Source organism: Zonotrichia leucophrys, chromosome 12 (genome assembly GCF_028769735.1).
Source record: "Zonotrichia leucophrys gambelii isolate GWCS_2022_RI chromosome 12, RI_Zleu_2.0, whole genome shotgun sequence".
Taxonomy (NCBI): domain Eukaryota; kingdom Metazoa; phylum Chordata; class Aves; order Passeriformes; family Passerellidae; genus Zonotrichia; species Zonotrichia leucophrys.
The window spans coordinates 4,796,410-4,814,089 of NC_088182.1; the positions used below are offsets into that span (position 1 = coordinate 4,796,410).

Sequence of the window (17,680 nt, forward strand, 5' to 3'; positions counted from 1 at the left end):
CAAGGAGTAATGGGTACAAATCGAGCAAGGGGAAATAGGGGGATAGGACAAGAATTAATGGGTACAAATTGGAAAAGGGGAAATTTGGGCTAGGTACTCGGAAGAAATTCTTTCGTGTGAGGGTCGAGAGGGGCTGGCACAGGTTCCCCAGAGGAGCTGCGGCTGCCCCACCCCTGGAAGTGCTCCAGGCCGGGTCAGTTGGGGCTTGGATCGGAAGGTGTTTGTGCCCACGGCAGGGACTGGAACCGGACGGTGTTTAGGTCCCTTCCAGCCCTGAGCCTCAGCGTTCCCCGCTCCGGAGGCGCTGTGAGGGCGGGCACGGCGCCCCGGCCCCGCCTCCCGGACGTGCCGGGCCGGACGCGGCTGCGCCGGGCCCGGGTGCGACGTGGATCCGGCGGCGCCTGCGCGGGGCCCTCGCTCCGCTCCGCTCCCTCAGCGCCGCGCCCGGCCCGGCCCGGCCCAGCCCGCCGGCCCCGCCGGCAGCGGGGGCAGCCGCGGGGAACGGGCGCTGCGGAGCCGCCGAGGATGAGCTGGTTCAACGCCTCGCAGCTGTCCAGCTTCGCCAAGCAGGCGCTGTCGCAGGCGCAGAAGTCCATCGACCGGGTGCTGGACATCCAGGCCGAGGAGACCCCCTGGCCCGACGCCGTCATCCCCGACTACGGTGACGGTAAGGGCTCGGTCCGGCCGCCGTGCCGAGCCTCGGGCCCCAGCCTCGCCCGCCTCCTCCGCTGTCTCCCCCTTACCCTGGGGAGGTTTAACCGGCCCTCCTCCCAAAGCCGCCCCGGGTTTTATAATTCAGAGCCCCCTGTGGTTTAATTATCCACGTTCTGCTCCCTCCCGTGCCGGGGGACACCGACACGAAGCAGGGACAGGCTCAGCTCAGAGCCTGGCTGGTGTCACCAGTGTCCTGCTTTTATCGCATAGGTAGCACTGAGCTTCATATCCCTGCTTCTCGAGGCGTTATTTGTTTATATTTGTTTTCTGAGGGGCTAATAATTGGTAAAAACTCAGTAATATAAAAGGGGAAATCATGATCTTTTCAGAGGCTTGCTTGGATTCGCTCTCTGCAACAGGGAGGGCAGAGGAGAAGCTGAAAGTGTGGTCCATGTGAACCAAACGAAATTTCCACTTTTCGTGGCTTCCAATTCATAATCCTCCAACATCTGTCGAAAGGAATGTGCTGGTGGAAAAGTTGTCATGGCTATGAGGAAGTGTCTCACTTGTGCACATGCTAATGGAGAGCCTGAAGGAATGGTCAGCCCTAAGCTGCTGTTTGGAAGGGAGAGAGCGAAAAGGAGCCCTTGTATTAGAAACTCCCCCCAGAATATATTATTATTATTATTATTATTATTATTATTATTATTATTATTATTATTATTATTATTATTATTATTATTATTATTATTATTATTATTCAATATAATAAATAACATATGGGAAATGAAGTAATCTGGAATTACTGTCATTGCTACAACTATATCTAGAAAAACTATGCCTATTTGGAGGAGGAGGAGGAGGTTATATCCAGGTGAAGCCACAGCAGAGTGAGATTTCTGAAACTGAAAGCTGTAGCAACTGAAAATGTTTTCCCGGTCGGTTGCTCAGCAAAGGTCAGTCTTGGATGTCTTTATCCCTTTGAGGTCTTGGCAATCATATAAGTGGTCTGATGTCATCTTAAAATGCAGAAATCATTTATAGAAAACTCTGTCATGCTTAATTTCTCAAAGCTTTAGACTTGTCCAAATTTTAAAAATTTTATTTGTGTCTTAGTATTTATGGTAGTTCTGTAATTCTTAAGAAGAGCAGCAAAGATCAGCCTGCATCTGGTTTTGAGGGAAAACCTTCTTGTTCTTAAGAGATGTCAAAATATGTTCTGAATGTTACAGTTAAATCAGCTTTTTCTGAAGCTGTTGAATCATGGACAAGGTAGCAATAAGTGAGATGTTTGTAGTAATAAATCACATGTTTGTAGTATTTTGGGCAATGAAAACAGTAATTATCTGGATTTGAGGCCAACAGCTATCAACTATTCTGAAAGTAGAAGGCAGCTTTAAATATTGTAACTCAGTGTTTTTAATAGATGCTGCTGTATGGAGTGAGTTTGTTTTTAAGTAGCCTGAAATAGTTATGTTACCCAGATTATATTTTAGGTACAAAATTGGATACTGTTTTTTGACTTCTCTTTCTTACTTCAGATGCTTCTGAAATTTGATGCTGAAATTCTTGTTCTTGCTGTTGACAAGTCCTGGAAATCCTGCAAGAAATACAATAATTGGAATTGTTGATGTGGTTTTAGGGCAGCTTCAGAACTGAACAATTTAGTATTTCTCTACAGAGAAAGAAAATTTTCAGCTGGGCTGCTGCTGATTTTTATTGTCAGCTCCATGCTGATGCTTGGTGTGTGAGGAAAAATGAAATCTTGTCAGAAAGTGAAGGGCAGGAACCCTTCTTACAGTGAAAATTCTGTAAATACTTAAAGCTTTCCCCCTCTGTTTTCTGTAAGGGTGTGTTTATGTGCTATTTGCAGATAACTTTTAAGACCTTGTAATTTTTTCCTCTTTTTTAATCAGTATAATTCTCTTAACTACAGCTTTTCATGTTGTTTTGCCTGGACTGCTTTCACTGTAGGGAAGCAGGAATTTTTGCTTTTGCTTGTAGCCTTCAAAGTGGGGTTTATTTGTCTGTCTCCCTTTTTTCCTTTTTTTTAGGAACTAATTCTCTCATAAGTGGAGGATGGGACACATCATCCTGGGGCTTGAACTCAACCACAGAACCCCAGAACCAGCCAGTATCACCCACAGCCATCACAAAGCCCGTGAGGAGGACGGTTGTGGATGAATCTGAAAACTTCTTCAGTGCCTTTCTCTCCCCAACAGACGTTCAGAGTATACAGAAAAACCCAGTGGTGTCCAAACCTCCAGCCAAATCACAGCGACCCAAAGAGGAGGTGAAAAGCACTTTAAAGGAGTCCCAGCACTCCAGTCAGCTGGAAGGGCCAGTGGCAGCAGAGACAGAGGTCAAGGATTCCTCTGGAGCTGTCCTGGACTTGAAAAGCCTTGATATTCCCAAGGAGAAATTAGAAGAGAATGCTGTGCTTCAATCTGATGGCCAGCATGAAGCAAGCACAAATGAAGCTACTGACAAAAAGGTGTCTGCTCTAAATTTTGAAGAACCTGAAGATTCTCCTACTGAAAAATCCAGTGTGGGAGGGGATGGAGCAGCAGGTGCACCTGAGGGCACTGCTCAGCCCCTTGGAGCAGGCACGAAAGACCTGGGCTTGGAAGGGAAGGAGAGAAAAACTGAGGACAGACAAAGCAATACCCCATCACCTCCCATCAGCACCTTCTCCTCAGGCACTTCCACAACCAGTGATATTGAAGTTCTGGACCATGAGAGTGTGATCAGTGAGAGCTCAGTAAGCTCCAGACAAGAAGCTGCAGATTCCAAATCCAGCCTTCACCTCATGCAGACGTCGTTCCAGCTCCTGTCCACGTCTGCCTGCGCCGATTATAATCGCTTAGATGACTTCCAGAAAATGACTGAGAGCTGTGGCTCCTCGGATGCCTTTGAAAGAATTGATTCATTCAGTGTGCAGTCCTTGGACAGCAGGAGTGTCAGTGAAATAAATTCAGATGATGAGTTATCAGGCAGGGCTTCTGCTTCGGCGTCTGTCGCTGTCAGTCCTTCCGTGCCAAAGGCAGAAACGGTTGACGCCCTGAAAAATAAATCTGAGAACTTGAATGATGCTCCTGTGCTGCATGCTGAGGAGGCTGAGATGGAAGAGAGTGGGAGAAGTGCAACCCCTGTTAATTCTGAGCAGCCAGATGTGGTTTTGGTTGCTGCTGTGCAAACTGTTGAAGAACAGGTTGTGAAGGAGGAGGCTGAGCCCCAGCAGGATGCTGGGGAACAACTGATAGAAGAGGAAACTGAAAAGCAAGAGCTTAAAAAGGTAAATAAAACAAGTATTGCAAACACACCTTTTAATTGCAAATGAGACTCCTGACATTCCCTTCCATTGTCCTGTATCTCTTAGATCAGCTTATTTGAATGAATTAATCGATGCTGAGCTATCTGACCCTGTACAAAACTGTCCCTGATACCCTGCAGTGGAACAGTACTGGTAAAATTTCTGATCAGATACTTGTGGGTTTCACCTGACCCACCTGGTTGTCATTGTTGTGAATTGTGAGTAAGGGTGGCAAACAGGAAGCCTAATAAGTCAAATGTGTTATTTTATTTCTTTGAGGTTTACATTTGTATATTTTCTTGTATTTTTGTTATCTATGTTCAACTTTCCAAAACTTGATATTAAGAAGTTATTTTGAGGATGTGAGCTAAGAGCATTTGACTCTGAGTGAAAGTTTTCCTCCCTCAGCTGGGGCTCTTCTGCTGCTTTGTGCTGATGCTTCACAGAGGAAACCTTCCTACAGAAATTATTCTGTAAAGAACATTAGGAGTCTTAATGCTTAATGTAGGCCATAGTTTTCTAGACTGTCAGCTTTAGTTAAAAAATGCATGTATAATTAAACCATATCACAGCTGATGATTTTTTTCAGGAACTTCAGCAACATGTGCTGATTTAGTAGGATTTCTACACCTAGAGAAAACAGTTGTCTTTATGTTCAGGTGTGTGGCAGAAACATGGTAATCCTCACTGACTTCTGCCCCAAATTCCTGGAACATTGACCAGTTCAATTTTAAATAGTCTTGTGAGGGAATAGGAGTGGGGAGAAGGGAAAGCCTGCCCCTCCTGTGTTTTAATTGTCCCATTAATCTGCTCTCTATCTATAAAACCTTGTCCAGATGATTGATGCATTAACTGAGAAGCTGGAGAAGAGGGAAATACAGTTATTAAGCACTAGCAAAGAGAGGGCTCGCTTGGAGGAAGCTTTTGATAACCTCAAAGAGTAAGTATGAAAATGCACCCAGTGCTGTAATTGACTTTGCTGTAATAAAATGTTAGATAATAGATCAAACAAGGAGCTTTGTGACTGGTGCAAAGGTTACAGGGGATGTGCACTGTTTGGGAAAGGTGGCAATAATGATGGCATGTGCTGTGATGGGGTTTTTTTAAAGACTTGTTATTTTTTGGAGCCATAATCTCTTATGGGAGGGGGCTGAGGAAAGATTTTTCAATAAGCAAGCAGTAAGAATGACAAATGTGGAGAATCAGTCTTGGTCTCTAATAAAGATCTTTATTATAAGACTGGATTCAGCTATTAGGAGAGACTGATTTTCCTGATACAGAGGGAGGAACTTGATTTACTAAGTAAATAGTCAACTTTGTTGACTAAAATATAGGCAGTGAAGGTGTGGAAGAGGGGCTGGTTTAGGGGAAAACCTGAAATTATTATTTAATTTGGTTAAGTTAAAAAGGGAAAAAGTGGGAAGTTGTATTTACCAGCTCATTGATCAAATATTGAGTTATAAAATTTACAGATATATGATGCTGTTGTTTAATAACTAAATTGATCATAACTTAAAAAATAGATGAAATAATTTACCCTTTATGTGATACAGATTATGGTTAACTAAAAAGGACTTTTTCAAGGAGAAAACATTTAAGCTAAATCAGGCATTTAGTTGTTTTCATGGGTAAACTACTGAATTGATAAAGATCTTTGATTAGGACTTCTGATACAGATGTGAGGTTTTTTGACTTTAGCTTATCATGTGTAAAATAAGTAAAAAAACTTCTGAAAAGCATTTAAGACAAATTGTTGCGAGCTGTTTGGAGTGTCACATAGCCATGCAAGCGTTCTGAAATGTTCATTTTAAATGCAGTGAAATGTTTAGAATGAAAGAAGAGAGCAGCAGCCTTTCATCTCTTAAAGAGGAGTTTGCTCAGCGAATTGCAGATGCTGAGAAGAAGCTCCAGCTAGCCTGCAAAGAGAGAGATGCAGCTAAAAAGGTGATTTGGCTTTTTTTTCATGAAATTAATATTTATTAGTTTATGAGACAATTGAATTTCTTGAGGAAAAAACAATGAATATTAACCCAGGGAGAAGCATGAGGCTGTTGGTGACCAGCATGAGCTGTTTCCAGCCATCCAGGCTGCTTGGTGTTCTTGCATCCATGCTGTGAACCAGCTTGGGGAACTCATTTAATTGGGAAAAAAGAGATTTCATGTGTGCTCTCATTCACCTTGTACCAAATAATTATTTGCATTGGTGAGGAGGATGTGAGGAAGGGGTGAAGAATGGGAATGGCTTCTTTAGAGGATTAGCTGGGAGGAAAATTAAGGGCTGATAGCAGATTGATTTGGAACAAGCAAAGAAATCTACACAGCAGCAAAGTTTGAGCTTTAAATGTTCTTGACCTGGTGTCACAGCATTTAATTTCTGTAGCTTAATGCAGAAAGGAAACTCAAATCTGACTGTAAAACAAATATTTTTCAGCTGTTTGTCACTGTGTTGACACAGCAGTGAGTTGAACTAGAAAAATTATTCAGTAGCTACGTGTGAATAGGACAGGTTGGTTTTTCTCTATTGCAAAAGTTTCAAGAAAATTGAATTGATGGGGAAGTTAGAACAAATTGTACAGAGGATTTACAGAGTTTCAATCCATGGAGTTTTTTAAAACCTGATGCAATAAGGCTCTGAGCAATCTGTTTTGATCAGATAATCTCTAGAGTTCCCTTCCAACCTAAATTGTTTTCCAAGCAAAGTCTTGTGAGAGGAAGGGCAGAAGAAAAAGGTGATCAGTGTAACTCACTCTGTGTTTTTCCCTCCATGTATTTTAATAAACAATCTTAAGTATTTTATCCTATTATTTAGGAAGTAAAGACTGTTAAAGAGGAATTGGCTACTAGACTTAATACCAATGAAACTGCTGAATTATTGAAAGAAAAAGAAGAGCAAATCAAAGGATTAATGGAGGAAGGTGAGAATTAACTTTTTTTTGATAGTAAAAATATGTAGAACAGTTTGAAATGTAGTGGCCTTGCACACCAGCCTTCTTTGTGTGGGGAAAAAGTGCTAAATTTGAAGCATGTTGGATGTTTCTGAATGTTTTAAGCATTTAGTGAATAGCAAAGTGTAACAGGAGGGGTCTGGCAGGTGCAGGTGGCTGCAGAGGTGATTCCTACAAGATGCAGTAAAAGCTGCTGAGGGATAAAACCAACATGTGCAGAACAACATTCCATGTTCCATTCAGAAGAAATGTAATGAGGGCATTGTTCATGGCATTTTACAGTGTCTCCTTTAATACGTCTTAATTTTAGAATTGAAATATAGATACTAAGTGAGAAGATTTTTTTTTTGAGTGAGATGATGAGCTCACTTGCTTAATTTTCAAAGCCTTTTACATCCTATCCTCTCTCACTGTAGCTCAGTGTAGCAAAGGTATCTCAGGATAAGATATATTTAAATTTAAGAACTTGCATGAAAAATTGTAATAATAAGTATTTCCATGTTTACTGGAGTGTTATTTTCATGAGACTAAAGAGCAAGGCTGGTGTGAATAGGGAGAATCCATAGAATATCACCAATATGCACTGGCTTCATGTTCAATTTCTTCACAGGAGAAAAGCTTTCCAAACAGCAGCTGCAGAATTCCAACATTATTAAGAAATTAAGAGCCAAAGAGAAAGAGAGAGAAAATATTAACACAAAACAGAGCAAGAAGATTAAGGAATTGGAAGAGGAGTTGCATCATTTAAAACAGGTAAGATAGTTGTTGAAATTTTTTTTTTAAAGTTTTTATGTTAGCTGCAAAATTGCCTTTTGGGAAGGCTCTTGATAAATGGACTTTTTTTTGTTTTCTGGAGACTTCTCTATTTCATAGAATCCCAGAATGGTTTGGGTTGGGAGGGACCCTTAAGCCCATCCAGTTCCATCCCCTGCCATGGGCAGGGACACCTTCCACTGTCCCAGGCTGCTCCAAGCCCCATCCAGCCCTGGACACTGCCAGGGATGGGGCAGTCCCAGCTTCTCTGGGCAGTCTGTGCCAGGGCCTCACCATCTCACATGACTGGAGCACTGAGTTGTGATTTGTGTGTGTATTCCTTGTAAAACTGCAGTGAGGGATCCTCTCAGCTGTTTGTTTGCACTTGCACTGCTGTTACCATGTGAGCTGGAAAACCTGCACCACCAAAATTTGGACATTCAGTGATTGAGTCAAGATTTTACAAATTTCAGACCCAGGATGTGGAGCTGTGTGAAGCTGTGGTGAAGAGCAGCTCCCTCCTCTGGGCAAGGCAGGGAAGCAAAACCTTTCTCTTTCTGTCAGGTGTTAGATGGTTCAGCCACTTTATCCCAAACTGGCTGCCACTGTTGTCCCTGTCCTCAGGCAGTGCTGGGGTTTGTTTCATCTTTCCTGTCTGCCCTGCCAGGTGCTTGATGGCAAGGAGGACCTTGAGAAGCAGCATCGAGACAGCATTAAACAGCTGAACAGTGTTGTGGAGAGGCAAGAAAAGGACCTTACTAAACTTCAGGCACAAGTGGAGGAACTTGAAGAAAGGAACAGGAGTGTGCAGGCAGCACTCGACAGTGCCTACAAGTAAGCAAAGCAATCACACCTTCAGATTGTGGCTCTTTCTTGTGCAATGCTTGTGAAATATTTAAATGGAACAAAGTTACTTTCCAAGTTGCTGTTGGCATTTAAACGAACTGGGAGTTTGTTTATTTCTCTGGTTCTTTCTCCTCAGGGAACTTGCAGATCTTCATAAAGCTAATGCCACAAAGGACAGTGAGGCTCAGGAAGCAGCCCTGAGTCGGGAGATGAAGGCCAAGGAGGAGCTTGGGTTAGCACTGGAAAAGGCCCAGGAGGAGGCTCGGCAGCAGCAGGAGGCTTTGGCAATCCAGGTGGGTCTGAAATGAGCAATAAACTCTGTAAATCAACAGGTGACTGCACTGCCTGCTGTGTGCACCTGATGGAATGCACCAGGTGGAACTCGTTTCTGTGTACTTAGCAAATACCCAGAGGATTTCTTCCCTGTGGAACTTGTTCCATATTCATGGATTGCTTGTGTTAACCTTTAAAATACTAATTTTATTTAAAAGTATTTATCATTTTACCTATCTAGATGAAATTACTTTGACAGACTCTATATTAAGTTTGTGGTCTTACCTGTTAGAATTTTTAGTGATAAATAAATCAGTGCAACTGTTTGTGTACGTGCAAAAATGAAGCTTTCACTTGCAGACAAACATACCACTGTTTGAAAATGGTGTGGGACTGTGGCAAGGAATAGGTGATGATAGAACTTTTGGCAAGAGTTTAGTAACAATTTCTTGTTGATTTAGGTGGCAGACCTGAGGCTGGCACTGCAACGTGCAGAGCAGCAGGCAGCAAGAAAAGAAGATTATTTACGGCAGGAAATTGGTGAACTACAACAGGTACTGGAACAAACAGATGATGCCCACTTGCATCTGCAAGGAGGACTTCTAAAAACCCAAAAATAAAATGGTACCAGTGCATGAGCAGCCTGAAAGAGAGGCTTTGTTTTCCTTGTTACCTGCACTGGTTGTCCTTTACAGAGGAGCAATAAAAATATTAATGGGAATGTTTTTTTAAATCACATAGTGGAAAAAGTTATCTTAGTTTTTTGTTATGTCTCTTTAATAGAATGCTGTCCTTTTTTAATATGAGACAAAATACAGACATTAATTTTTTGATAGTTGTCTAAAATTGTTGGCAAATGCACTGTGGATGACTCTTTATCTGCTTCTTAAGAATATTTTTATTGTTCTTAAGGGCCAGAGTATAGATGGTTGCCAAAATGTTTCAAATTATATCCAGAGCTCTGGAATTTTTGGGCCCTTGCTCTATTATGTATCTAAAAATGTTTTACTTCTCTCCTGAAATTTCACACTTTGAGTTTGAAGCACATGAATGTTAGATTGTAAAGCAGTCATCTTAGAATGTAAAGCAGCTGCTATTTATTTAGATGAACTCTGTATGAATCTTTCAGTCCATCATATGATTTAAATGATATTTGATTTGTGATTTCAGAGACTCCAGGAAGCAGAGAGCAGGAACCAAGAGCTGAGCCAAAGTGTGACCTCTGCTACACGGCCCCTGCTGAGGCAGATCGAGAACCTGCAGGCCACGCTGGGAGCCCAGACCTCTGCTTGGGAGAAACTGGAGAAGAACCTTTCTGACAGGCTGGGTAAGGTGGGAGCTCTGGGTGAGGATGTGAGATGTGGCAAGGTCAATGTCAAGGGCTTCATTAGCACTTGCCCAAAGTGTAGATGGTGGATCAGGAGAGAGGAGCACCAAATGCTTTCCTGTGAGGAAATGGTCTGGGGGGTTATGCCAAGGTTCTTGGGCAGGTAAAACACTCTGTAACATGAGACTGGAGGGTGTACATGTCCTCACAGCACCTAAGGGCATTGAGACACTGAAAGTATTCCAGCCTGATGCTGAGATTCCCAATTGTAAAGTTTGGAATCACTTACCTGACTAGGTGATGATACACATATTGTATCATCATATTATAATGATATTGTATTATATTACCAATATATGTACATATATTCTGTGATTATACATATCACTTACCTGCATAGCTGATGGTCCATATATTATTTGATACAGTAGTAACTTATTGTTTTAAATGAAAAATACATTAAAAGCCCAAAGGTGAACCCAAAGAAATTATTTCCTTTCTGGAATCAATGTGTAGTTGTATACTGCATTCTGAAAGAGTCTGAAATCTGTTCATTCTGCATTGCTTTGATCCTCTGTGTGTGGAAAATATTTCCACACACAAAAGAAAAGAAGATGTATTTTTCAAGAAAGATTAGTTGCATATAAAAAAACATCTCAAATTCAATTTTGATATATAAGTAAGTGGCTGATATTCTAGATATTTGATCAAAAAAGGTTAAATTCCATGTTTTTTCTTTCTGTTAGGGGAGTCCCAAACTCTTCTAGCAGCAGCTGCTGAGAGAGAACGGGCTGCTACAGAGGAACTCCTTGCTAATAAAATTCAGATGTCTTCTTCTGAATCTCAAAATAGTCTTCTAAGGCAAGAAAATACCCGTCTTCAGGCTCAGCTGGAAGTGGAGAGAAACAAATTAAAGAAAATGGAACATGAGAACAGCAGGTGAGTTCATTTTTGGTTAACAGCATTTCTGTTTATGTAGGGAAATGGAGTGTTGATGTGACTGTGCCAAGTGTTGGCACAATGTTACAAAAAAACCCTTGTGGATAGTTTGTTTCATTTTAAAGATTAAACAGTGTTACATTGATAACATTTTGTAGCCTTGCTGCTGTGTTTGTTTTTAAAGCATCTGAATCTACAGGGAATAAAATGGAGAATACTTATTTATTAACTTTACCTCTTTCCTTCCTCTCTGTGTAGGTATGAGGTTGAACTAGAAGGGCTCAAGGATGAATATGCAAAAACCTTGGAAGATGCAAAGAAAGAAAAGGTATTGCCTAGTTCAGCTTTAATCTCTGTTATGCTTGAAATCTGAGCTAGCAGATTAACAGCTTTTATTTCTCTTTGCAGGCACTGCTGGCTACTCAGTTGGAAATGGAGAAGATGAAGGTTGAGCAGGAGAGGAAGAAGGCTGTTCTTGTCCAAGAAGCAGCAAAGGAGAAGGTGCCAAAACCTAACATTTATAAGTCTTACAAATATTGTCTTTATTTTAGTAGACCTCTGAACCTGACACTTTTAATGCCTGGCAGTGTCTTTCCAGTGAAATAGGTGTTGTGTTAGACTCACTGAAATAAGTTTTGAGTAATAGTCAATTTAACCTGAGAAGAGGTAAAATATGGATTGTTGTCTTAATCCTCTGTGTTCTTGGAGCACTCTTGGATCCTTTGTCTTTTGAAGCAATTTGTTTCCTTTGCTCAGACTTACCAGCATTGCTTCCACTGAATTCCTGTTTTGTTTCAGTGTGCAATGTTCCACATGCTTTCCAACTGAAGTCACAAGTCACAGAGCAATCCTCAATAGTCATTAAATTCATTACCACTAATTAGCAGTTCGTATTCAGTAAAACTATTTCTGTTGTTTGTTTCTTACTGTCTCCAGTCCTAAAATCTAAGTGCTTTCCCCTTCAGTGGTTAGCATGCTTGTAGGTGCTGTCTGGAAAAAGGGGCCAGTCTGTCTTGAAGAGGTATCAATAAATTATTAGCATGTGAAAAATCCTGGAATTTAATCTATACACTTCATTTGAAAAGGAGAAAAAGGCCTTAAAATTCAATCTAACAAATGTTCTTCTGCATGTGAGATATTCTTTCTGTGATACACTTGGATGTTCAAAACTGCCTCTGAGTCTCTTTTGGCTACTTGAAAGAGAACCTTTTTTTGGTGTAATTAGCAGCTTCTGTCTAAATTTCCTGAAAGGTCCAAGATCTTTAAGATAGGCTGTTTTACAGCACAGAAATTCTTTGTTGTTGAACTTTCATATATTTTAGGTATGGGGCAAGTAAAAAATCTATCACAGTGTGTTCTGTAGTTGTTGGTGGAAAAAAGGAGACTATTTATAGAATTTCTTTTAGCCTGTTGTGAAGGTTTTTTCTTTTTCTAACTGGTGATATTGGATGTCTTTGTTTGTTTTTAAGGACCGAAAGTCCTTCACGGTTGAAACTGTATCAAGTACACCGTCAATGTCCCGCTCCAGTTCCATAAGTGGGGTGGACATGGCAGGTCTGCAGACCTCCTTCCTCTCCCAGGTAGGATAGATCACCTATAATGGCTTTTTTCTTCTTGACAGACCACTTACTTCACTTACTTTCCTCCTCAAAAACTTCCAGTAACGCAGAAAATGACTCTTTTCAAGAGTGTATTGGCCTTAGACAAGGTAACATCCTGTGCAGAGACATCTAAAATCTGCTCACAAGATGTCTGTGACTGTAAAACAATTAAAATTGATTTATTTTTACTTGCACTCCTGGTTTAGGGCACAGCCCTTGAAAACAAGCTTTAAGCATTGAAATGCTTGCCTAGCACAGTGTATTTTAAATCTTAAGTTATGCCATATTTAGGAGAGGGAAGATCCCAAAATGGCCATGTTTTTCTCTTAATTTTCAGCTTCTCTAACCTTCTGTTTGTAGGATGATCCTCATGATCACTCGTTTGGACCAATAACTACCAGTGGCAGCAATCTCTATGATGCAATAAGGATGGGATCAGGTTCAAGTGTAATTGAAAACCTTCAGTCACAGCTAAAACTAAGAGAAGGAGAGATTTCACATCTACAGGTATCTTTTCAGAAATCTTGGTGTGTGTTACAAGAATTCTGTGAACCAGCACAGCTGTGTAGGGATGAGCACAAGAAGAATTTGTTGGTTCCTTTTTTGTTTTGGCAAGGACCTATCCAGAAAACCTATCTGTCTGAAAAGTAAAATATCCAGGATACTGAGGTTTAAGAAGAAAGTGAGAGTGGATCTGAGATGTGCTGTTTCACAGACTGGTTAAGAATAAACCTTAATTACCTGTATTTTGATATGTTGTTTTATAAATACAGTAAATTCTTTCCTTCTCCTCCTTGTTATGTGTGTTTACCCTAGCTGGAAATTGGAAACCTGGAGAAAACTCGATCAATAATGGCAGAAGAGCTGGTTAAATTAACAAATCAAAATGATGAACTTGAAGAAAAAGTGAAGGAAATACCCAAATTACGCACACAGTTAAAGGTAAGTGCATTTCTGGTGTAAATCCATAGTAAAATGTAGATAATTGCATTTCTTTAGGAGTAGTCCTGTCAGTTCAGGAAAATATTCAAATCTGTCCCTATGCATAAGTGACTGAAGAGCCTGGCTTTTGATGGTTTTTATATTTAATTTTATATATAATAGAATCTAAAAATGCCCACTCCATGGTTAGGGAGTCACTTCAAAACACAGTTGTTGGAAACATGTGCTGAGCATAAGACTGTGTGCTAAACCAGGGAGAAACCATTTTTATGGTTTCTATCATTTAGGAACTTGGCTGGAACTGGATTTTTTAGTAGAGGAAGGGTTTTGATAAATAGCATGGGTTGATGAGGTTGATGCAGAAGCTGAATATATGTCCAGTAGAGATATGTATATAGAAATAGGACAAATAATTGGATGGTTAAGAATTTAAATTGAAATATTTGAAAAGTTTTGGAATAATTTTTGAATGCAGAATGTTCAGTTTTCTCATTTCTCATCAAACTGGTCATTCCTGTAGTAAAACAGTGCAGTTTTCTAACTGTTTTTAATGCTTATAGCAACTGAACTTCAAGGTGCTTCAGAATGTCCTCTGAAGTCAGCACTAATTCTTTCTGATCTTTGGAATATCTTCCTTTAACATCTAGAATATAAATCCAGCTGTATTCAAAACACAAAGTACTTTTGAAGTTTACTGAGTGCTTCACTGTGGTTACACTTTGAGGTGGTGCTGCCCTTATTTCCCCTGGCAGTGTAAAACTGTCCAGCAGCAGCTTGTTTGAAGCTGAGGATAAGAAGCAGTGATTTAACTGTGTGTTAAAATCCTTGCAGGACTTGGATCAGAGGTACAACACCATTCTCCAGATGTATGGGGAGAAGGCAGAGGAGGCTGAGGAGCTCCGGCTGGATCTGGAAGATGTGAAAAACATGTACAAGACTCAGATAGATGAACTTTTAAAACAGAGACAAAATTAATTCCTGGTGGAACTGTTAGCATTGTATGGTGACAGACTGTAAAGATAACTGTTTATGTAAATGCTGAATTTAAATGTCCTGTAAAAAAACCCCTGTATTATAGAAAATGTGACTATATAATAGAGTTCATATGTTGACAGAAGAATCAATGCTTTAAGTGTCCTGTTCTGTCTGCATAAATTATTTGTGCAATATTTAATTTTTTTTCTTCAGTCATCCCTTTATTTAAGTTTTTGCTAAATGGTGGGTCATTTTACATAAGCAGCAGAAATTTTGATTGTTACCTTGGGAGACAGCACTGGAAGGCATGAGTAGTACTAAAGCAGCCCTTGATTCATAATCTCTGTAAACCTGTGAAAATCACTTTAGAAGTCTATCTCAAGTGTTCATATGAGTTTTTCTAAAATCTCATCAGGTAATTTTTAATAACTAAGTAGCAGGGACTTGCTGTCTGAAGCATACCTGGTGGATATTTTTATGACAGGAAAATCTTAGATTTGTGCTTACAACATCTGAACATGTCAGGGTGATTATTCTTAGACAAATCAGATTAGTCTGACTTCTTTACACTAAGTCCTCTAAAGCAGAGTGTGAGACTCAGATGAGACCTCAAATTACAGCTTCATCTTGTATATTGCTTGAGTAGTGTGGAGACAGCAGCTCTGCTTGTAATAATAAATGTCTTCAACTTTTAACACCAGAAATCTCAGCTGTTAAATATCTGTTCTAGATTTAGTAGCTGATTTTTACCAGTAGCTAGAACAGTTCAGAAGAATGCAGGAAACTGATTTTTTTAAAAATAAATTGCTGCAGATCTCATGGTTCCTTTTATATAAGCAGCAAGGGTTAGACTTCTTGTAACACTGAACTGTGGCTTAATCATAGAGCAAGTCTCCAGTGGCTGCAGAGTATTTCTCATGCCATTCCTTCAGCGAGGTATTGGCCAAACAGCACTCACATGACTTGGAGCTGAGCTGCATTTTTGGTAATGTCAGAGGAAATGTTTAATGGGACCCTTGGGAATGCTGAGAAGGAGCTGTGTCTTCCTCTCTGCATTCCAGAGAGCAAATATTTTGCTGCATCTCAGAACCTACTCGTGTGAAATACTGGGCAGTTGAAATTCTTTGCTTATCACACCAGTGCCTCTGTTGGGACAGGGTTTGTTTTCCCAGACCAGTGCACGTTGTAATTTGGGAACTCTTTCCCTGCTTGGGTATTTGGTGGCCTGACACACAAAGGATGTGAAGGATGAGGAGTTGCTTCTGCAGAAATGCCTCTTGGTAATGTGATTTTACTATGGGTGTTAAGGATTTATTCCTCACTGAAGTTACACAAGCAAGGGAATGTTCATGGAAAATCCCAGTCTGATTTGAGATTCAGGCAGTTACTCTGTGAGGATTTCATTAAAACCATAGAGCCAGAACACTTAAATTTGTTGTAACTCCCCATCTGTCATAGAAACTTCTAACTGCTTTAATAAAAACTTTTTTTCCCTTCCTTTTATTTTTTTTTCATTGGGAGGTGGGAGGGAATTACCCTCTTGTCTTCATTTCAGTTTTGGAAACCATGGTGGTACAATTTTTCTTCTCAGAAAAATTTAAACCTCAGAATTTAACACTTTACCTTCATATTAAAGTGTGGTTGGTTACTCCAAATTTCTGGAAAACCCCAGACCAATCAAACCTAAGCAAAAATCAGTCTCTTTTAAAACACTTGCTGGAATTTTACTGATTTAGAATTATGATGGACAAGGGTTAGTTGAGCCTTTTCTTAAGAAAACAACTCTTTGTGATGGACAAAGATTAGAAATTCTGTTTTGTCTACTACACTGAATCAATAACTTCCTGGTTTTCACCTTTTTTTATGATCTTGGCAGACAAATGCAGCAAAGAAAAATAAATTATTTTATAGTCCTGAAGGACTGACAGTTCTGAGTATGTCTTGGGCTATCTAGTTTACAAGAGCTTAGGTAAAAGGGAAATTTTAACATGCAATCAGCATTAACTGTTTTAGATGTAAAAACACAAAAGGTATTAGATTTTTAAATCTTATTAAAGTAGATGTAAATATTTGTATTGATTATTTTTGGATTCTATATTCCCTTGTAGTGCAATCTTTAATATCACCTGAGAATCAGATGGCCTTCTGTGTCTTAATCATCAAAGCCTTAGAAAACAAAGTGGCTGTTGGAAGGTAACATAGACTTTAAAATATCCTGGTTTGCTCATCTTTGATCTAACTGTATGCTTGTTTTGAAGAAACATTAATGTCTGCTTGGCACACTTAATTCATTGCTCTTACTGAGACTGCCTAGGAGAGTAATGTGCAAAATGAAAGGAATTAGGATAGAATTCTAATACTCACTTTTGTCTAAATTTATTATTTTAGAATATCCTTTTGAAAATAACTAATTTAGCTCTCATTTTCACTGGATAAGCAAGCATGAAAAATGTTATTTAAAGATTACTCAGTGTAGTGTTCAGAGGGAGCTGAATTGCTCATGGAAAGGCCTCTGTGGATGTGGAATAGATTACTCTGGTACTCACGTTAGGAGCTCAGGAGCTCATGTTCAAAATCCCATGTCAAATTCACATGAAAGAAGGGTTAGTTTTTGTTTTCCTGCTCCATGTTGTAATTTATGTGCTTACATTTTACTAAGGGCTATAATGATCCTTAATAAGAGGTGAAATGGTTATCACAGTGAAATTGAACCCTTTGGTTTCTAGTTGTAAAATATGTATAAACTGTATAAAGCACTGGCCAGCGTAAAATAAAATTTTCCGCTAACAGTGTGCCTGGTTCTCTTTGAGAAAAGACTTAAAAATAATTCTGGGGAGGGTGGGTGGATGGGTGTGAACCAGTACTGTGAAAGGAAAATATTATTTAGGGTAGAAGATAGCAGATATAGTTGAACTACAGGTACAGATGGCAGTAGAAGTCTTGCGGTACCGTGCATATTTATGTACGAGGGGCTGCTTTATTTCTAAATGCACCGCAGCGATGGGGTTGTGGATAATGTGAAATTCAGACTAATTTCCTTTATTCAGGTAAGCGGTGTCCCTGCGGGGTCAGCATCTCTCGCAGGTTTCCGGCTCGGGCTGAGCGTTTGTTC

At 40.1% G+C, this 17,680-nt stretch overlaps 1 protein-coding gene across 1 annotated transcript; it reads left to right on the top strand.

The window, feature by feature from the left end:
- Window positions 1-418: 418 nt before the first annotated feature.
- On the top strand, window positions 419-17,360 carry TMF1 (TATA element modulatory factor 1). The gene is made up of 17 exons (XM_064723987.1): window positions 419-667; window positions 2,709-3,949; window positions 4,804-4,907; window positions 5,785-5,911; window positions 6,777-6,882; window positions 7,523-7,665; window positions 8,333-8,499; window positions 8,648-8,804; window positions 9,246-9,338; window positions 9,955-10,111; window positions 10,858-11,050; window positions 11,309-11,378; window positions 11,459-11,551; window positions 12,520-12,630; window positions 13,012-13,158; window positions 13,468-13,593; window positions 14,425-17,360. Exons 1-17 carry the CDS (start codon window positions 526-528, stop codon window positions 14,566-14,568), a joined length of 3,321 nt encoding a protein of 1,106 aa, XP_064580057.1. The 5' UTR covers window positions 419-525; the 3' UTR covers window positions 14,569-17,360.
- The last annotated feature ends 320 nt before the right edge of the window (window positions 17,361-17,680 follow it).

What these genes read in the sequence shown, in the direction of transcription:
- TMF1 (XM_064723987.1), top strand. Translation starts at nt 526, where the DNA reads ATGAGCTGGTTCAACGCCTCGCAGCTGTCCAGCTTCGCCAAGCAGGCG. An exon ending in CAAAGGATTAATGGAGGAAG is followed by an intron (nt 6,883 to 7,522) that starts GTGAGAATTAAC and finishes ATTTCTTCACAG; the next exon opens with GAGAAAAGCTTTCCAAACAG. An exon ending in GCACTCGACAGTGCCTACAA is followed by an intron (nt 8,500 to 8,647) that starts GTAAGCAAAGCA and finishes CTTTCTCCTCAG; the next exon opens with GGAACTTGCAGATCTTCATA.